Below are 16718 nucleotides of genomic sequence, written 5' to 3'. Positions count from 1 at the left end.
AAGATTTCGTCGCTACATGAAGGATTTGACAAGTTTATTCCTACTCCAAATGCATGGACGGCTCTGCATCATTCTGTAGCCGCCGAGATATATGTACCTTCATGTATATATATATATATACATATATATATATATATATATACATATATATATATATATATATACATAATATATAGGTAGATAGATATAGATATAGATATGCATGATATATATGTATCTGTATGCATGTATTTTGTATTGAGGCAGGTGCACAGAGACCAATGAATAGTTACGTAGGGGTATATGGACTGTATACATGTATGTGTTTTCTAGAGTTAGGCAGCTGCAACTCGGCAGGCGGCTAGTTATGTCGGCATATATCCACATGAATTGATTTTATAGGATTGGTTGAATGCGTTCATGCATTTGGTGGAGAAATGTGTGTGTCCAAACACCCCACTGAAACGGCGCATTGGGTGGACGGTGTGGAGCAGAGAGGCGGGTGAGGAGGTTCGAGGTTCGCTGCTGTTTTCGTGAAGGAAAAGCTGATTTTTGTATTTTTGTGACACACGATTCGCGCTGATGGGGCTTCTGTCGCAGACAGTGAAGACGCGAGTGCGGATTTGAAACCACGGCTTGGGTGAGCTCTTTATATAAGCAACCGTACCCTCTACCAGTGATTTTCTTGGTAGATTCGTTTCTCTGTAAACGTGGTTGCCTCCAAGTTCCAGAAAAGCGAATGCTCCTGTGGCCTTGAGAAGGTGCTCGATCGTCCTCTTTTCACAATCATCACATGCGTCGCAAGGCACTCTCGAACACTCTCGGCTGCTTCCCCGAGTTCTCTTCTCTCTGGATCTCTCCCTCTCCACGTTTCTCCTCGTTCGCCTGTTCCTCCCGGCGCCGCGTTTCTTGCATCTTGTCTGCGCATGCATGCGTGCCAAGCGATGAGACGTCTGCTGCTCGTGTGGCTCTCGCTTGACGGCTGTCTCTTTCGCTGGCTTTCTTGTGTCTGCCGAAAAGCAAGTCGAAAGCCGGGAAGTCTGAAAAATGGAGACCCCCCACCAAAGAACTTCGTTCCTTCTTCTTCTCCGAGTCTCCTCTCTCTTCCCGACGCGGCCTACTGTCGCCTGCGGAGCTCCGAGCGTCGACCGGCGCGCGCCGCGTGACGATGGCTACGTCCTCTCCCCAACCGAAGACAGGCCCAAGAAATCTCTCTACTCGTCCGCTGCGGTCCTCTCTTTCTCGTCTACTCGATCGTCGAGCCTTCGACCTCGAACAAGCGTGGCTTTGCCTCCCTTCGTCCGGCGAGTTCGACCAAGACTCTCTCCCTTCCTCCAACTTGTCTCCTGGACTCCCGTCAGGGTCTCTTTGCCTGTGGTCCATTATGTCGCGTCGCCTCCTGTCGGTCTCTCCACGTCTGCGATCGGTGTCTCCTTTTCTCCGGTCAGGCTCTCCTCGCCTCCCCTCGGCGTCCCCGCGCCTCCGGTCGGTGTCTCCGCGCCGAGTTGCCCTGTCGCCGAAATCGTCTCCTTCACGCCCCGAGTCCTGGCGCCAGTCGCCGGTCGACCGCGCGCCTCCAACCGGTTCCCTGGCCTCCCAGGAAGGAGACAGGGCGTCCGAAGAGTGCAGGCGACTGGGGGGTCCTGAAGGGAGTGAAGGCAAGTGTTTGGGGAGGCGTTTCGACTGTTCTTTGTGCCACCGTTGCAGTTCTTGCGAGGACAAATGCGACGCCAGCCACGCTACGTCTGGTGCATACCCGCCACTCGCGGCCCTCGCAATGATTTCCTCTTTGTCTTGGGCGCCGGTCTTGCTCTGCGTCGTTTCTCGCTGCGACGCCTTGGATGCAACTCGCTCTCCCTCCGTCTCTGTGCTTTCCCTGTCCTTGACAGGCGCCTCCCGCGCCTCGTCGCGCGGACCTTTCTTCTGCGAGCCTGGAAGGAGGTACGGCGCTGCCGCGTAGACCGACGCCGTCAGAGGGTTCTCCTTCTCCCACCGTTCTTGGAAGTACTTGTGCAGGAACTCTGAGACGCGAGTTGACGCGGCGAGAGGCGTTGCCGTCGGCGGGGCGAGTGCGATCCGATTTGCGGTAGAAAAGAGAAGCTGGTCGACGGGGAAGAGCGGCGACGAGGTGCAGGGCGGGGACACAGCAGCGAAGACGGGGGCGCGGGAGGTCGAGGACTCGTCCTTTTTCTCCACAGCCTGGTCCGGCGAAACGGGTGGAAGAAGCGACGCGAGGGACGAGATCACCTGCGTCGAGGCGATCAATCGGTGCTCGATTTCTCGCCTGTCTGGGAGTCGTGCCCACCAGAAATGAAGCAGCGAGAAGTAGGTAAAGACTGCGGACTCGAGCAAGCGAAAGAGCGGCGAGAAAAGGGTGAAGCGAAGGAAATCGAGGACCGCCCCGATCCCGAGAAGGCGGAGACAAGGCGCTGCGGGTGGGCCGAGAACCGCGGGGAAGAAGGCAACGAGAGAGGCGTATAAATCCCCGAAAAAGCAACACACCGAACTTGCTTCTTGCACGAGATAGGTAAAGAGTGTGATACGGGTGGCGCGGAACGTTTCGAGGCTCTCCGACGGTCGCGGGAGACCCGGCCCGAGCGAGGCGACAGGAAACGCCGGCATGCTCCCCGAGTTCACGTCAGACTCCGATCCGAGCGACTTTGCCCTCAAAGTCGCCGACGTCCCTGGCGACTTTCCTTCGTCGCCATCTCTGTCGCTCTGAGGCGAAGCAGCCTTCTGCAGACCACCCACACAACTTCCCCCCGGGCCTCGGCGTTTGATCAAAGTTGCGACGTCCAGCAAAGTCCAGAAAGGAGCGCCGCCCGGGGAGGACGGCGACGCGGACGTCAGACCGAGAGGCGTTTGAGACGTTGCTGCAGAAGCAGCGGAAGAAGCGTTTTCAGGGGAAGAAGTCGAGGCAGGCGTCACTCCAGAAGGCCCAACAAAGGCAGCCAGCCACGAGGCCGAACCCCCGGAAGCAGCCGTATTTGGACCGCTTCCGCTAGGGACAGTAGACGGTTTGTCCTTTGAATCAAGACTCGGTGTACTGTGACCCTCGCCAGCGGCGCGAGAAGGCGACTCGATCGAGTTGTCTTCTCTCTCGAAGGTCCTCGACGGCTGCTCGACGTCCCCACCGCCGGGTCTCGCTGCCTCGCCTCCAGCACGGAAGTCTCTCGCGGAAACACTGTCGCTCGAAGAGGCAGCGGGGAAGCGCGTAATTAAGGAAGAGAGCGACGAAGACGAGGACCGCCGCCTCGCGCAGGCGTCATCTTCATTCTGTTCTCGTGTGCCGGCGTCGGGCAAAGCCGGGCGGCACTGCGCAGCGAACCTCGCCATCTCCTGAGAGTTCATCGCCTCCGACTTCCCTTCCGCCTCGAGGCGCAGCTGGATCTCCTTCTGGAGTTTCGCGTCGATCCGAGCCTGGACGCGCGGATCGGTGACGACGCCGAACAACAGAAAGCCGAAAAACACAAGCAGCCGCCACGCGAGAAGCGGCACAAAGCTCGCCGCGAACAGCAGGAGACACCAGAGGACGCAGTGGAAAAACAGCAGACAGAGGGACGCGTAGGAAAGAAACGGATCTGCCCAGTTGAATGCGTAGCGAATCTTCTCCAACACCGAGGACAGGTACCCCGTCGCAATCTGAAAAGAGGCAAGTCAGAAATCGAAACACCGCGTTCATGCGAAGCTTCGATTTGGCAGATCACGCAGTTACACCCGTTGCCCATGCAAACTCGCAGAGACGCTCTCCCTACAATACACACGGACGACAGAGAAACGCAAAAAACGCATCCTTAGCACTTCTCGGTGCACTGGCGATCGTACAAATTGCGTGCACTTGGACATGTAGAGAATTGTGACCTTTGCATTTATCTGAACCGGCCTGCCACCAGAGCGGAACAATTCAACAGACATGCCCACAGCGTTCATCTCCCCAAAGTCCTTATACATACATATATATATATATACATACATTTATACATACATATATACATATATATATATACATATATACATATATATATATATACGTGGCATGACGAGTGTACGTTGTGATTTTGGTGAGAGAGTGTTTAGCGTTTGACCTGGAGTCCCGTGGCGAGTTCGATGAGTTTGTTGAGTTGTTCTTGAACGAGAGGTTCTGTTTCATCGTCTGCAAAGATGGGCCAAGTTTCATCGGTTTTTCGTCCCTGGCCTTCTTCCCCCTTTGCACTTTCTCGGACGAAGAGCGTGATGTCTCCAAAGGGTGAAGACACTTTCGATACTCGTCCGCGACGCGGGTGCAGCAGATTGCTTTCCTCTCCTTGTTCGTGGACAGACGCGGCTCGAACAGCCTCTTCGCCGTCGAGGGTGAAGGCGACAGAGGCAGGCGCGCCGGAACTGAGCAGCGCGAAAACGTCTGGCTTCTCCTTCTTCGGATCTTCCGAACTCCCTGGCCAGCCGATGCTCTGTCCCTCTGTCTGTCCGTCTTCTTTCCTCCCGTCGACCTTTGCAACCGCAGAGAAAGAAGACGACCCAAACGAGGGGAAGCCCAGGGTGGCAAGCGCCGCCTCTGCAGTGCTCGCGGCTGTCCCCAAGCTGCTCTCGTGTCTCAGTTCTGTCTCCTCGACAGCGCTTCTCCCCTCAGTCCCCAGCCCCGAGGCCTCCTCTCCACGCGCGTTGACACAGTCGCCGTCGTCTGGACGCCTGTTCGTGGCGTCGATGGTTCCTCGCCGTCGTCGCTCCTCTGTAGCGCCTTTCGTCTCTGAAAGCGCTGCCGACCCTCTGCGCGACGCGGCATGGCCTGTCAGCGCGCCCGTATCCTCGTCGGAAAGGTCGTCAGAAAAGTCGTCCAAGTCGCTCTTCTCACCGCAGTCCCCGAGAGGAGCTGACAGCGGATTGCTTCCCTTCTCGCGACTCTGTCGGTGCCGGAAAGACGGAGTTGAACTCGACGGCTCCCCAGGCGTCTCCTGCCTCGGTCCAGGCATCTCCACGGATCTGGAGGCGGCCGCAGTCACCGGATCGGACCCCAGAGACGGCAGCAGGTGTGGAGGAGCACCCGCAGAAGTCGACAGCGACGCAGGAGCCGGAAAGAAGGGAAGAAGCGGCGAGGTCGGTGCTGCCCACATGGGAGTGTGAAACGACAGAGGCGGCGCCGCAACTGGGAGCGTCGGAGACCCAAAGGGTGGAAGGGAGTAGACGAAAAATCTGTTTTGACGAAGAAGAAAGTACGCGAAAGACACGAGAGCGACGGCCACAAAGGCGCAACCTGGAAGCTGGTAAAACGGCGCGAAACATGTCCCGTAAAGCAGATTCAACCAAAACAACAACCAGCAACATGACCCTGCCCACGTCCTGTCTTCAAGGTGACCTGTAAACAAACGTCGGTTTGAACAGAGAGAGAGAGAGACGAAGACGGAACATCCAAGAGAAGGCGAGGCTCGCGGGGCACTGCTTGGAGGAGTTGCGAAACACACTCAGAAGAAGGATGAGGGGGTCGCGAAGAAAACGACAGGGTGACAGGACGATGAAGAGCCCCGACAGTCATGCCGTCAAACCAGGGCGCATGCCATGACTTCACGAGGTACAGACCGAGTCACACGCGGGGAGTCCTCAATCCTAAACGCTGTCACGAAAGTCCGATTCAGGTCTCGCGGAAAGAAGGGAAACGAAGAACAGGTGAGTCTCTCTCGGACATGTCAAGCTTGTAGAGAGAACAGAGGAGTCTATCTACGACTCAAGAATACCCCCCTTTCTGTCTCTCTGGCAGAAGGCCGTCTGACTCTCGCTGCCTTCTAGCGGCCTTTTCTCCCGGCTAAACACCCGCGTTTTGTTCGCTGGCGCTCTTTCTTTTTTCGTTACTCCGCAAGTCATCGAAGACTCTTGTCGACCTCTACTAGAGCTACGGTAGGCGGACATCACCTCCTACGTCACTCCGTTCATGGACAGCAAAGGCGTCGCGTTCTTCATCCTGCCTGTGATGTGCCGTGTCTTACGTTCACCCTTTCTTGTCCCTGCTGCAGCCAGCTCGACTTTCTTCCGGTGTCGCTACTGTTATCTGCGTTGCCTTGAAACTGTCTTGTTACGAAGGACGAGACGCAGCCTACCTCCGAAGTGGAAGAAGAGATCGATCCAGCGCGGTGGCTCTGAAAAAGCATCCTTGCACCGTTGAGAGAAGGACTCCACGTAGTGAGGCTCCGGTTTGAGAGGAACGACCCACAGTTGAGAAGGCGGCAAGAGACACGAGAGCAGCGGCGAAATCGAAGGTCGACGCGTCCACTCGAATGCCACAGTGACGTGAAGGAAGCCGAGAGTGCTCAGCGGATTCTTCATGCCGAATTCCTCAAAACCTAGATCGAGAAAAGACGCCCACGACAACGCAGGGAAGAGAATCAGTGTCCCAGCTCGGATTCAACGCCATAGGCTCGAAAAAAAAGAGAATACGCACGCTTCCTCTCATCGTGTGAAGCGCTTGAAGACAAAGCAACCGTCAGCCACTCTGTCGGCTACCTCGAAACTAGACGGCAGCTCACGTCTGCGTTTTCATCCCTCGTTGAAGACACGTTCCATAATGCCGAGTGCCTAGCTACATTGCCGCAGCGATCTGCAGATGTCTGGTTGACGAACGCACGATTTGTTTACGCTTTCTCCACCTTCTTTTCTTCAACGAAGCGTCCACTGCTCCCGTCTTTGAGTTTCTCGTGTGTACTCACCTTTCACAGGTCGTAGATATTTCCTTTCGGAGAGTTTGTGGTTGTCGGGGAAAAGCTGCACCCAGAACTCCGCTCGACTGACTCTGCACGGCTCGAAAGAGGAGTCTTCCTCTCGCTTTTTTCCGCGGCCGTTCTCACCCTCTTCGCTGTCGCCTGCGACGGGATTTCTGCGTCTGTGCGCCTTCGCCTCCTTGGAGTCCATCCCAGCGAAAGCTCTCCAAAAAGAAGACTCGCGCTTTCTGCCCGCGAGGTCCTTCCGCGTTTCCAACTGCGGCGGAGAAGACGACAAGAAGGCAGATAAAGGTAAAATTGCTCGTCCATACAAATAGCGGCCCTCACGAGAAGAAGAGGCAGAAGAACTGGCGCCTGTCCGGGCGCGCGGAGAATTCGCATGGTTCGGCGAAGACGCTGAGGGAGGTCCTGCCCCAAGGTGTTCCACATCTGGACCAGGAGACCTTGAAGTCGCCCCGGTTCGCGGACTTTCGAGCACGCACAGGCCTGAGAAAAGTCGGCATGCAGGAGACATCCGCAGAAGAGCAAAGCAAGGATGAGAAAAACCGTTTGGAGCTTGAACCATCAGCGGGAAACATGTGAAAAAACCAGTCTAGCACGAATCGTGAGGAGGCGAACGTTGTCTCTCCGCGCCGTGGTAAGTCGAAAAGTGTATCGAGCTGCCCTGAGACTTCTCTCCCCTGTGACCGGGCTTCGCATCTCTCTTTTCCTGCATGCGCCTTTGCTTTCTTTCTTCAGTGTGGTCACTCGTCCTCGCTCCAACTTGCGCGCACCTTCCTCGGCGCCTCTGGAGCCCTCGGGACTGTCGGCGTCCCCGTCCGCGGACCCCACGCGAGTGTCTCCAGCGCCTGAGGCTCCTAGCGCTGTGAAGCCGCCAGTGCTCGCAGCTCTCTCGGAAGGGACGGCAGGCGACCGCGAGGACGGATGCGAGTGTTTGCAGCAAGAACCGGGAACGGCCGAGTTCGGCGCAGGCGAATTCGCAGCCGAGGACGAAGCAGGTTTGACGATGATGTGCCGCTTCGTCTTCAAAGCGACAACGTCGATGCAAATGTCAGTCCACAAGTCTCGGATCGGGAACTCAAACGAGTCGTCAAACCTGAAGTCGCACGCCACACAGACAGACACCGCGGCAAATGGATCAACCTGGAGCGAGGAGACGGAGTTGAGGGAGTTGAGGGGGGAGAGAAGGAGAGGGAGTTGAGGGGGGAGAAGAGGAGAGGGGAGTCGAAGGACAGTTCGACAACGAAAAGAGAGACCAACCTACAATCTGCAAACGGAAAAGGCAGACGTCTGAGAAAAGAGAAAAGATGGGCATTCTGTGTCCGCTTGGTGTTTCTGGTGCTTTCTGCTGCATTTTTCGACGCGATTGCACACACAGAAAAACGATGGATGCCGCGTGCGTCTTGTCAAGCATGCATCGGCTCCTGGCCTCGTTGTTAGCACCTGCGCTGAGAGCGGCCTTTGCCTCTGCTCGTGAAAGGTCGCCCGCCTGACGCCGTTCACAAAGAGTTCCAGTAGACGGTTGCACAAGAACTGTCCAGAAAGCAGTCTCGCAAACGGAAGAAAAAAAATATGGCAACGTGAGCAGGTGAAGAGCAACGAAGCCCCACAGTGGACAGAACGTGGATCTGAAACTTTGCGGAACGATCCTCCACCGCTCTCCCCAGCACGGTGGCCTTCCTTTGGACCGTCTCAATCCCCAGGCCGTCTCGCTGTTCGTCCTTACAGGATTTCGTTCGTGGCGTACGCATCCTTTTTCTCCATTTTGTAGCAGGGGCTTCTCTGTTCCTGGTTTTCCACGTGGATCACCGTCTGCCACAGAAGCTGCTGATGCTGTCTCTGAAGCATCGCAACAGATGGAAGAACGCGGCCATTCTCGGCAGTGAAAAGCACGAGAGAACAGGAGCGGACGCGGATGTCCAGATGCCCCAGGGGCTCTTGAGGTACCAGGAAAGAGGAGGCGAACGACGTCGGCTTCGGCGGTGGCGGCGAGGAAGGTGAACAGCGCAGAAGAGAATCCGGAGACGGAAATAATTCATCAAACTCCGCACACGACTCCACGTTCTGTTGCTTGTAAAAGTACTTCGCGCTGACTACCCGATTCACCAAACGCGAGATATTCCACTGCACAGCGGAGGAGCAGGACAGAACCAAGCGACATGAAGCCTCTCCCTCTCTCAGAAAAGGCACGCGCGTGGACCGACACCTCGGTTAGGTTCGCGCGGAAACGCGCAGAGAGCGGACGATCGGAAAACGTAACTTGTCTACCGCACCCGCTCGCTGACGCAGTGGCTCACACTCCGAGTCGCGTCGGTATCTGCGTCAGTTACGATTAAGCAGGGATGGATTGACGTACACATGCCGTTTGGAATGACTCTTAAACACGGTAGATGAGAGAAACGACCGCGCCAATACATATCCATATGAGTACGTAGCTAGTCTATTACATGTCTGTTTGAACCGTTGAATCGATCCTGCACGTTCCCCGGGCTTCACATCGATCTGTTCCCCGAGTCTACGTCTAGGCGTCTCAGCTGCACAATGCGTATAGATTCATGCAGAAAACGCGAGCTCCTGCAGACTCTCTTCCCTGCTTCAGTCCAATGTAGGCTGATCCTTGACTACATACACGAACCTGCTGCATGTTTTGCAAATTCTTCAGGTGTAGATCCTGGTTCTGGACAACGGCGTCAAGGACGCTGTCCATCACCCGCTCTCCGAGAGCAGAGATCTTGGCCGACAGCCAAGAAGCCATTCTGGATAGCCCATTCGCGCGGCAAGACACAACGAAACGCGGAAAGAAAAAGTGTGAAAGCGAAAAAACATTAAATCAACACCGCTGGGAAGCCAATCCCACAGCGCTGGAAAGACTCCCTTTCTGAAAGCGTATCAAGATGCCCCGGGACCACAGAAGAACGAGAGCCTCGAAGACCCACACCTCGACCTGGAGGTGGCTGCGAGTCTGTAGACAGATGCAGGGGGGTTGGCAAGTTGAGAGGGATCACCAAGAGTAAACAGTAAGCGAGTGCAAGAAACAGTATCGGTGAGCAGATCCTGAAGTGGACTGAAGGCGAAGAGCAGTGAGACTGGAATGCTGCTGAAGTTCGCTCGCACAAGACACAGGAGAAAGGAAAAACCAAGAAAGCTTCTTTTATTCAAACTCACTTGGCGGCTTTGTCTTGACAACTTGGAGGGTGTGTCAGAGTCTCATCTTGCTGAGTTCTTTCGAAACCTCGGCAACAAATACCAACGAGAAGGCGAAGCGAGTCAAAGAACTTGCCTCCTCTTCTCGCAGGATTCTCGACTCGCCTACAATGCTAGGGGTCGAAGAAAACGTCAAAGGAAAAAATCCCTACCATGCATCACTGTGGCAAAATATCATCGCGGTGCTCTGGCATCTTTCTTAGGACAACAGTTCTTTGTCCTCGAAGAAGTAAAGACCCGACCCCAGACCAAAAAGTGGATAACGCGAAGGAACGCTCAGCTCCTGTGACTCAAGAACCTGTCGCAGACGCAAAATCCCAGATTCCTCTGTCTGAGAGATTTCAACCTCGCAGAGTCCCGAACGTTAGACTGCCCCCCTCCTGATCATGTGCATGTGCGTTGCCTGGCAAAGGAAACAGTGCACTCCCCAGTGCGTCTTTTTTGTGGCGTCGAGAATCTCCGCCACGCCGGTCACGACAGCCAACGGAACCTCTATGAGACCGGAATTCACCGTGGCGCCCCGGAGAGAGTTGAAAATGCTTGCATGAACTCGCGTGCGTCGTGAAAGCACCGGACAGCCTCGACGCCGCTCACAACGGCATGAACTTAGGGATGAGAAAAAGGCGAGGATTCTCTGGAAAAAAAATCAAGCACGAGATAGCCTGGCGGGACACTCGCTTGCGAGGGCACTAGGCGCACAGACGGGGCTGTGTTACTGGCGGCTGGTTGGCAAGTGCGCAAGAGACGCACTTCCTTTCAATACAGAACAAGCACTTTTACCGTTTTTGATCAAAAGCATTCTTTCCTTATAAGGTCACAGACGGCCTTGGGGCAAAGCCACATGCAGGAGGGTTCTGGGAACACGACGATGGAGAAAACACCCATGACACGCGGCGCCTCTCAACGTGAGCACGTGGACGCAAACTTTTTGCACCGGCCTTGAAAAATCCGGGAAGAAACGCCCAAGGATCCGCCGACGGATGAGGCGAGGGCCTTTTAAACAAAGTTCGCTGAGATACGCGCAACGGCAATGTTGCACGGGAAAAAGCGGAAAGCCGGACGAATCGTTTGCCGCGAGCCTCAAACCCAAAAATCGCAAACGCCGTGCTACCACTACACGTGTGAACGCCGTACAACAGTGTTTAGATACCACAGAAAATGACTTGCCTTTTCGCTCGATTGTGTCACCAAGCGGGTTTCGCGGGGTCTGGCTGTTGGTCAATCGCCGAGCAGCATGCGACGTTGGAAAATGTCTGGTACGCAATTCGTTCTGTCGCGCCTCGCGAGACGCCGCACAAGGCAGGTTGCGTCGTCGAAGAAATGTCAAAGTGGTATTTTAAGTCGAAGAAATTCGCAAAGGAGCTGCCTGTAACCCCAGACCTTCCACGCTGATCCACATATCAAAAGCTCTGAAGACTGGCAGGCAGCTTTTCAGAGACAGCTGAATGCGGTTGGGGGCAGCCCCGCTCATGGGGAGCTGCCAGCCGAAGAAAAAAGTGCGTGTCCGTTACTTGCCAGTCAAAAACATATAGATCAGCGTGTGCCCGGCCCTCTCACGAAAGAAGCAACTAACTCGGGGGACTGTAGCCGTTAAACACCACCCGTAACGTGGAAATGGCTTGTGATGTTCCGTACGGTGAAGCCGTGGATGTCTGTCTCCCGCCGCCGCTACGCGAAGACACGCCACTGACGTATTCCACGCCAACTGTGGGTGAAACTGAAAAGAACCTACATTCGTATTTCTGTTGCGGACGGGATAGCACAGGGCTTTTTATCTTGATGTAGTTTTTCAGGTACGTGTGAGTATGCGGGGACGTGATGAACGGTAAGAGTTTTGCCGCAGGCTGTGTTCGCGCCCTGCCCCTGCAGGTCCGTTGGATTCACGAATGTGCAGCAACCTCCGAGAAAGCATGTGTTACTACAAGACTCTTTTGTTGGCTGGAATGTGTTGATGAGTCGATGAAGCACTGAAGTCTTCGAATACTGAATCAAGGCAGATTCCGACTTGGAAGCGGAACTGAAAGCGACAACGCAGCAACAGCGAAGTGAATATACCTGGTCCAGTCCAGCGCTAATACAGGGCAGAATATGAAACGGTTAAGTGAATGGGGTTTCTCAGATAGCGCTCTCCGCTGCTGAATCCTTTCAAGGGCGGAGAGGGGGCTGGAACACAGATGCGCAGGATGCACGACAGGAAACTGGGACTTCAACATATTCACAAATGAAATCCTTGCCACTGCGATTCTATGGGCAGCAAGAAGTTCTTCACTAGTACTGTCGCAAGAAGAATTAAGAGCTTTCTCGATCAGTTTATTCCGTGTAAAGCGTTACTCGGCTCAAGAGGTTCACCAGAATGATGCTGCTAAGATATGATGCACGTGGCAGATTTTTGTGTACTGAGAAAGAGACCACTTAACACAAGCATGCGCCAGTCAGCATGTTAAAGGGTATTTTGGCTCGTAGTATGTGAATGCAAGAGCCTTTGGGGTCGCAGCATTAACACGGGCATCTGCTTCCCTGCCAGGGAGACACAAGCGCAGCGGCAGGCAGCCTCGGGCGACGTGGAAAGGGCATCATAGCCGCTGATGAAATTTACATGCCATACGTTTCGGTTTTTAGAGGAGCGTGGCACATGCTTGTAGGTCGCGGTAAACAACGAGATGACACAACGATGGAGGGACACTGCGACTGTTATCAAGAACGTATAGCGTAAAAATACTGAAACTAGCAGCGATGAATCTCGTCTTGTCACATGTATGGGAATCAGCTTGAGTACAAGACAAAAACCGCTAACAAAGATACGGCTAAGGTACTGGCAAAATACGGTGCAAGTGCGGTGCTGGCACCACTCGTTTCAACAAAAACGGTATACTGTTTCTCGCTCTTCACGTCCTTCAGAAGAAAGCAGTAGCTTGCGGGTGCTTTGGCATACACACGAGACGGCATCCGAAAGAACATGGATGACGCCCCGTTTTGGCGGCCGGTTGTAACTTGGGCGAATGGGTATTTTTCTGGTGCCTCAGGAAACAGCTCTGCCCAGTCGACACGGCTGTCGGTTTTGCAGGAGTTTCCCTTTCTTACATACACTTGTCGGTCAATCTCTAGCGGGTCTTGCAACACACGATTCGGTTCCGCGTTGTCCACCACGATCGACTGAGACGGAGTCAAATGAATAGAGAGTTCCGCATCTTCGAGAATGCCTCCCTTCGGGATCTTTACCGTGTACGACCCTTCAGGAACCTCACTGCCTCTGACTGCGAACTCGGATAGCGCCATACCGAGCCCGCAGGTCAGCAGCACGAGTTTCGCTCCATAGACTTTCTTGCTCGTTGACTTCATTCTCAATTGACGTGATGACCTTTCGAAAGAATCTGCCCAGAATTCCGACATATTTGATCCTCATTCAGCCTTCCCGGTGACCATGTGCTGCTGCCTGCAATACCTTAGGGAGACAGACTTTGCCGTAGTCCAAATCGACCTGCTGAAAAACAAATGATGACAGATGTTCATGTGTATACTTGGACCTGCATCCAGGCCGGGTTTCCGACTCCGCGTGGCTTCAGGTTCCGGCGTGGATCGCCGTGCTGCTGAAGGGGGTCTTGCAGCACACAATTCTCATTGCTAAACGTTCTCACTTTAACCTCCAAACTTCTTTAGTTTTCCCGCAAAGGAAATCCTGCAGGCATCTCCCAGCAAAGTCTTTCCACAGTGTACGACAAACTGTCCTCAAAACTTCGTCATGGTGTGTTGCTCATGTAGTAGGAAGTCCGTCGCGTACCTGTGTGAATATCTCTGCTTGGAAATGATCTTGACAATTGTTTTGTTTGCCTGCTGTCTGAATCGCTAGTGTTACCAGAGTAGCTAGCCGTCTGCGACAGCGTTCCAACGTCGGGCAATAGGAGGTGCACACGGGCGCTGTGTGTCAGAAGGTGTTTTAGAAGATCAAGACTCTGGAAAAGGGGACTAAGACAGCGGTCCCGTGAAACAAGTACCCTAAGCGTCGAAGGCCAACCACAATGAAGAAAGAAAAAAATTGGCTTGCAGCTCTGTCCAGCAGCTACAACATGCCACTGACTGAACGTGTACCCGAGCCCCACCCTGGAAACCCGCTTTTTGTTGCGGTCACTTGAGTCACCTGCTTGTCGTGGCCTTGTCACGGTAGTTCACCTGAAAGAAGGCTTTTTTAGTCCCGGTTCCGGGTTTGCCTACATGTGAGAAAGTGAAGGCTTTCACATTGGGTACGGAGCGAACATTATCTAGAGAAGGTACGCTTTGCTTTCGTGATCTGGACTTCGTACGCGTTGTGCACACTCACCGAGATTCAGCCTTGACTGTACGCTGCAATTGATGCTCGTAGGTTTTGTACTAGGACTTTCGTTTTTTTGCAGGCGATGTGATTTTGCTGCAGATTTTGCTTCCTCACAACCTACGCCGCCCGCGAAGGCGCGACCGTGCGTAGGACTGAGGATGTTGTTGATTGTGGCTCGTTCTCATGAGTGCGATGTTAACCTTTTATTAATTGGATTATATTTTTGTAGTTTTAGCAATGGAAAATCCGCTCGTACGTATTTATATGAGACCGTAACTCGTTATTATCTCACACGAAGTAGCACCCCGAATTCGGCGGACAGTTGCAGCGTTATCACGGTGCGGTGACCGCTCTGAAGTAGGGCTTGTACAGCAAACTATAGTTTTGCGAGGAATTCAGTACAGGCGAGTGTTGAAAGAAATGGTGCGAAGTTGTCGCGAATACAACGAGGTTACGATTCAAACGCAGGACACATCCCACTGGCGCATGAAGTCTTACTGAACCGGGTGGTGCAATCATAGTGGTACCGAGACATCTATGCTGTTCGCGATACACTTCATAATCTTGACATGATTTGGCGTCAAACATTGCCGAGATGCAGGTACGTGTGTCAGAATGAGGCTGTAATCTGGCCATTCGTGCCAGCAAGCAATAAGCAATCTCAGCTCCTTTGTCGCTTGCAACTGCCAGCTTCTTGTGTGGAACGTCGCATCGAAACTCATGATTGAAGATTGCCTATACATGTCGTCCTATATAGAGTTAATCTTTCCGGGAGATCCAGCTTCTGAGGAATCATACCCCTCATGGAACCTTCGTGTGTAAAAGACGTCTGGCGCATGAACCAACCGTGTCTCCGAATAAATTCGGCTGCTGGTTGTAATCGATTCTCCTTGTAACACAGTGACATTTCATAGGGGTTGTGCTCTCATAACACGCGCTGGGAAAGGGACATCCATTGGCTACGCTTCGACTGAAACGCTGGAATTTTGAGAAGCCTCCCCTGTACTTGAACTCGAACGTGTTCTAACTGTCCATTTAAGCAATTTATACCCTTGACTTCCCTGCGATGTCGCGGGAGGAATTCGGTCTCACGCTACAGCTCCTCTTGAAAATACTGAAATCCTGTTTAGCGCCACTTCAGTGAATAACGCAACAACGAAGTGAAGGTGATCTGAAATAATTCGGCTGTCACATCGCATGCATAATGTCGTCACGCCTCACTCATATGAACGGCAGCAACAGCGTCTTCCTGCTCATGGGAAACGGCTTCTGTTCATTCTTTACGGGCAATCGAAGACAAGGAAGTAGAGTCTGTATTCTCCATGCTTTTGCTCACGAACCGACGATTGTCGTCGTGCTATTATTTCAGCGTTTTTGCTGTTTCGGTCTTCACGTTGTAAACTGCCAACGAGTAATCTCTAACTGGCATCGTGTGATTTTGAGAATCTCGGGTAGAGACTCGCTCAGCGGCATCTATTACGATCCTTGACAAGGTTTCACTTAAGTGAAGGGTATCTCCGAGTCACCAACGTCTCTGGAAAAGACCATAGATTGTGGTACTAACCCGAACTTCATCTGTATGCATGGCATTTCACTGCCATTACAGACCTCCGCTATACTTATTGAACCACCAAATATCTCTCAAGCCGTTCATATCATGGATTCTCTCCTCTCGGAAACCAGCTTCTCATATTCACGTGTGCACAGGAAAGACCGCAGTTTTTTGCACCAGCATGTCGAGCCAGGAGGCCGCGATTACGAAACGCTCGTCTCCTTGGTGGTCGTAGTCTCGACCTGGGTACAAAAGCAGATTCCCAGCGAAAGAGAAACTATCTGGAACGTTTTTTCTAGGGAACGTTTGTGTTTGCTTGCTCGTCCCAGGCACGTCAAGTGACAGCAGCAACTGAGGATCACTTCCGCGATGTCCGATGAAACGTGATGGCTATCCCGAATTCCTTTTTTTAAGGATATGGCTGCAGCCTTTGACATCTGTTTTTCTTTCTGTCTATCCATGATTAAACGAAACGTGTTAAGCGTTGTCAGCAATGTGCAACCAGGGATCTGAGGATTTCTGCAGACAATCGGATTTCCAAGACATTTTTTGGCAAGCGCGTTTTCACCCACACACTAGATACTTCGTGTCATGCGGTGTATTTCGTGTATTTACAAAACCTACGACCTCCCACTAAACGTTTCGGGTTCTTTCCCGCGTTGACGGGGGGACAGTGTCTCAAGGTTCTTCGTACTGGTTGCACGCGCGACAAGTTAACTGCACCAAAGACTGCGTACTTTGAGCGTCCATGGTGTTCGATAACGGAAAAAACACTTGCGAGTGTACGGCGAGTTGTGGTGCTGAATGAACAGAAAACTCCTTTGAACGCTGACACGAGACAGCACAGTTTGGGAGACAGCGATCGGGGTGCTGCCTGGGAGTGTCACCGCATGCATGCACGATCGCAGCAGAGGAGGCGAAGGCCCGTCGTTGAGGAAGACGGGAGAAAGTTTCGTGACGGTTTCATCCT

At 53.3% G+C, this 16718-nt stretch overlaps 1 protein-coding gene across 1 annotated transcript; it reads right to left on the bottom strand.

Annotated features, from left to right (window-relative positions):
• Nucleotides 1–161: 161 nt before the first annotated feature.
• On the bottom strand, nt 162–10006 carry TGME49_285500 (hypothetical protein). Its single transcript, XM_018781951.1, has 8 exons — nt 9849–10006; nt 9319–9439; nt 8410–8807; nt 7457–7779; nt 6672–7169; nt 6066–6308; nt 4065–5329; nt 162–3621 (listed from the first exon to the last, which is right to left on the bottom strand). Exons 2-8 carry the CDS (start codon nt 9436–9438, stop codon nt 769–771), a joined length of 5700 nt encoding a protein of 1899 aa, XP_018637815.1. The 5' UTR covers nt 9439; nt 9849–10006; the 3' UTR covers nt 162–768.
• Nucleotides 10007–16718: the final 6712 nt, after the last annotated feature.

Source organism: Toxoplasma gondii, chromosome V (genome assembly GCF_000006565.2).
Source record: "Toxoplasma gondii ME49 chromosome V, whole genome shotgun sequence".
Taxonomy (NCBI): domain Eukaryota; phylum Apicomplexa; class Conoidasida; order Eucoccidiorida; family Sarcocystidae; genus Toxoplasma; species Toxoplasma gondii.
This window is presented reverse-complemented; position numbering and strand designations above follow the sequence as displayed.

What these genes read in the sequence shown, in the direction of transcription:
- TGME49_285500 (XM_018781951.1), bottom strand. Translation starts at nt 9,438, where the DNA reads ATGGCTTCTTGGCTGTCGGCCAAGATCTCTGCTCTCGGAGAGCGGGTG. An exon ending in TACGCCACGAACGAAATCCT is followed by an intron (nt 7,780 to 8,409) that starts GTAAGGACGAAC and finishes GTGCGACTTCAG; the next exon opens with GTTTGACGACTCGTTTGAGT. An exon ending in CTCCAGAGGCGCCGAGGAAG is followed by an intron (nt 7,170 to 7,456) that starts GTGCGCGCAAGT and finishes GACTTTTCTCAG; the next exon opens with GCCTGTGCGTGCTCGAAAGT.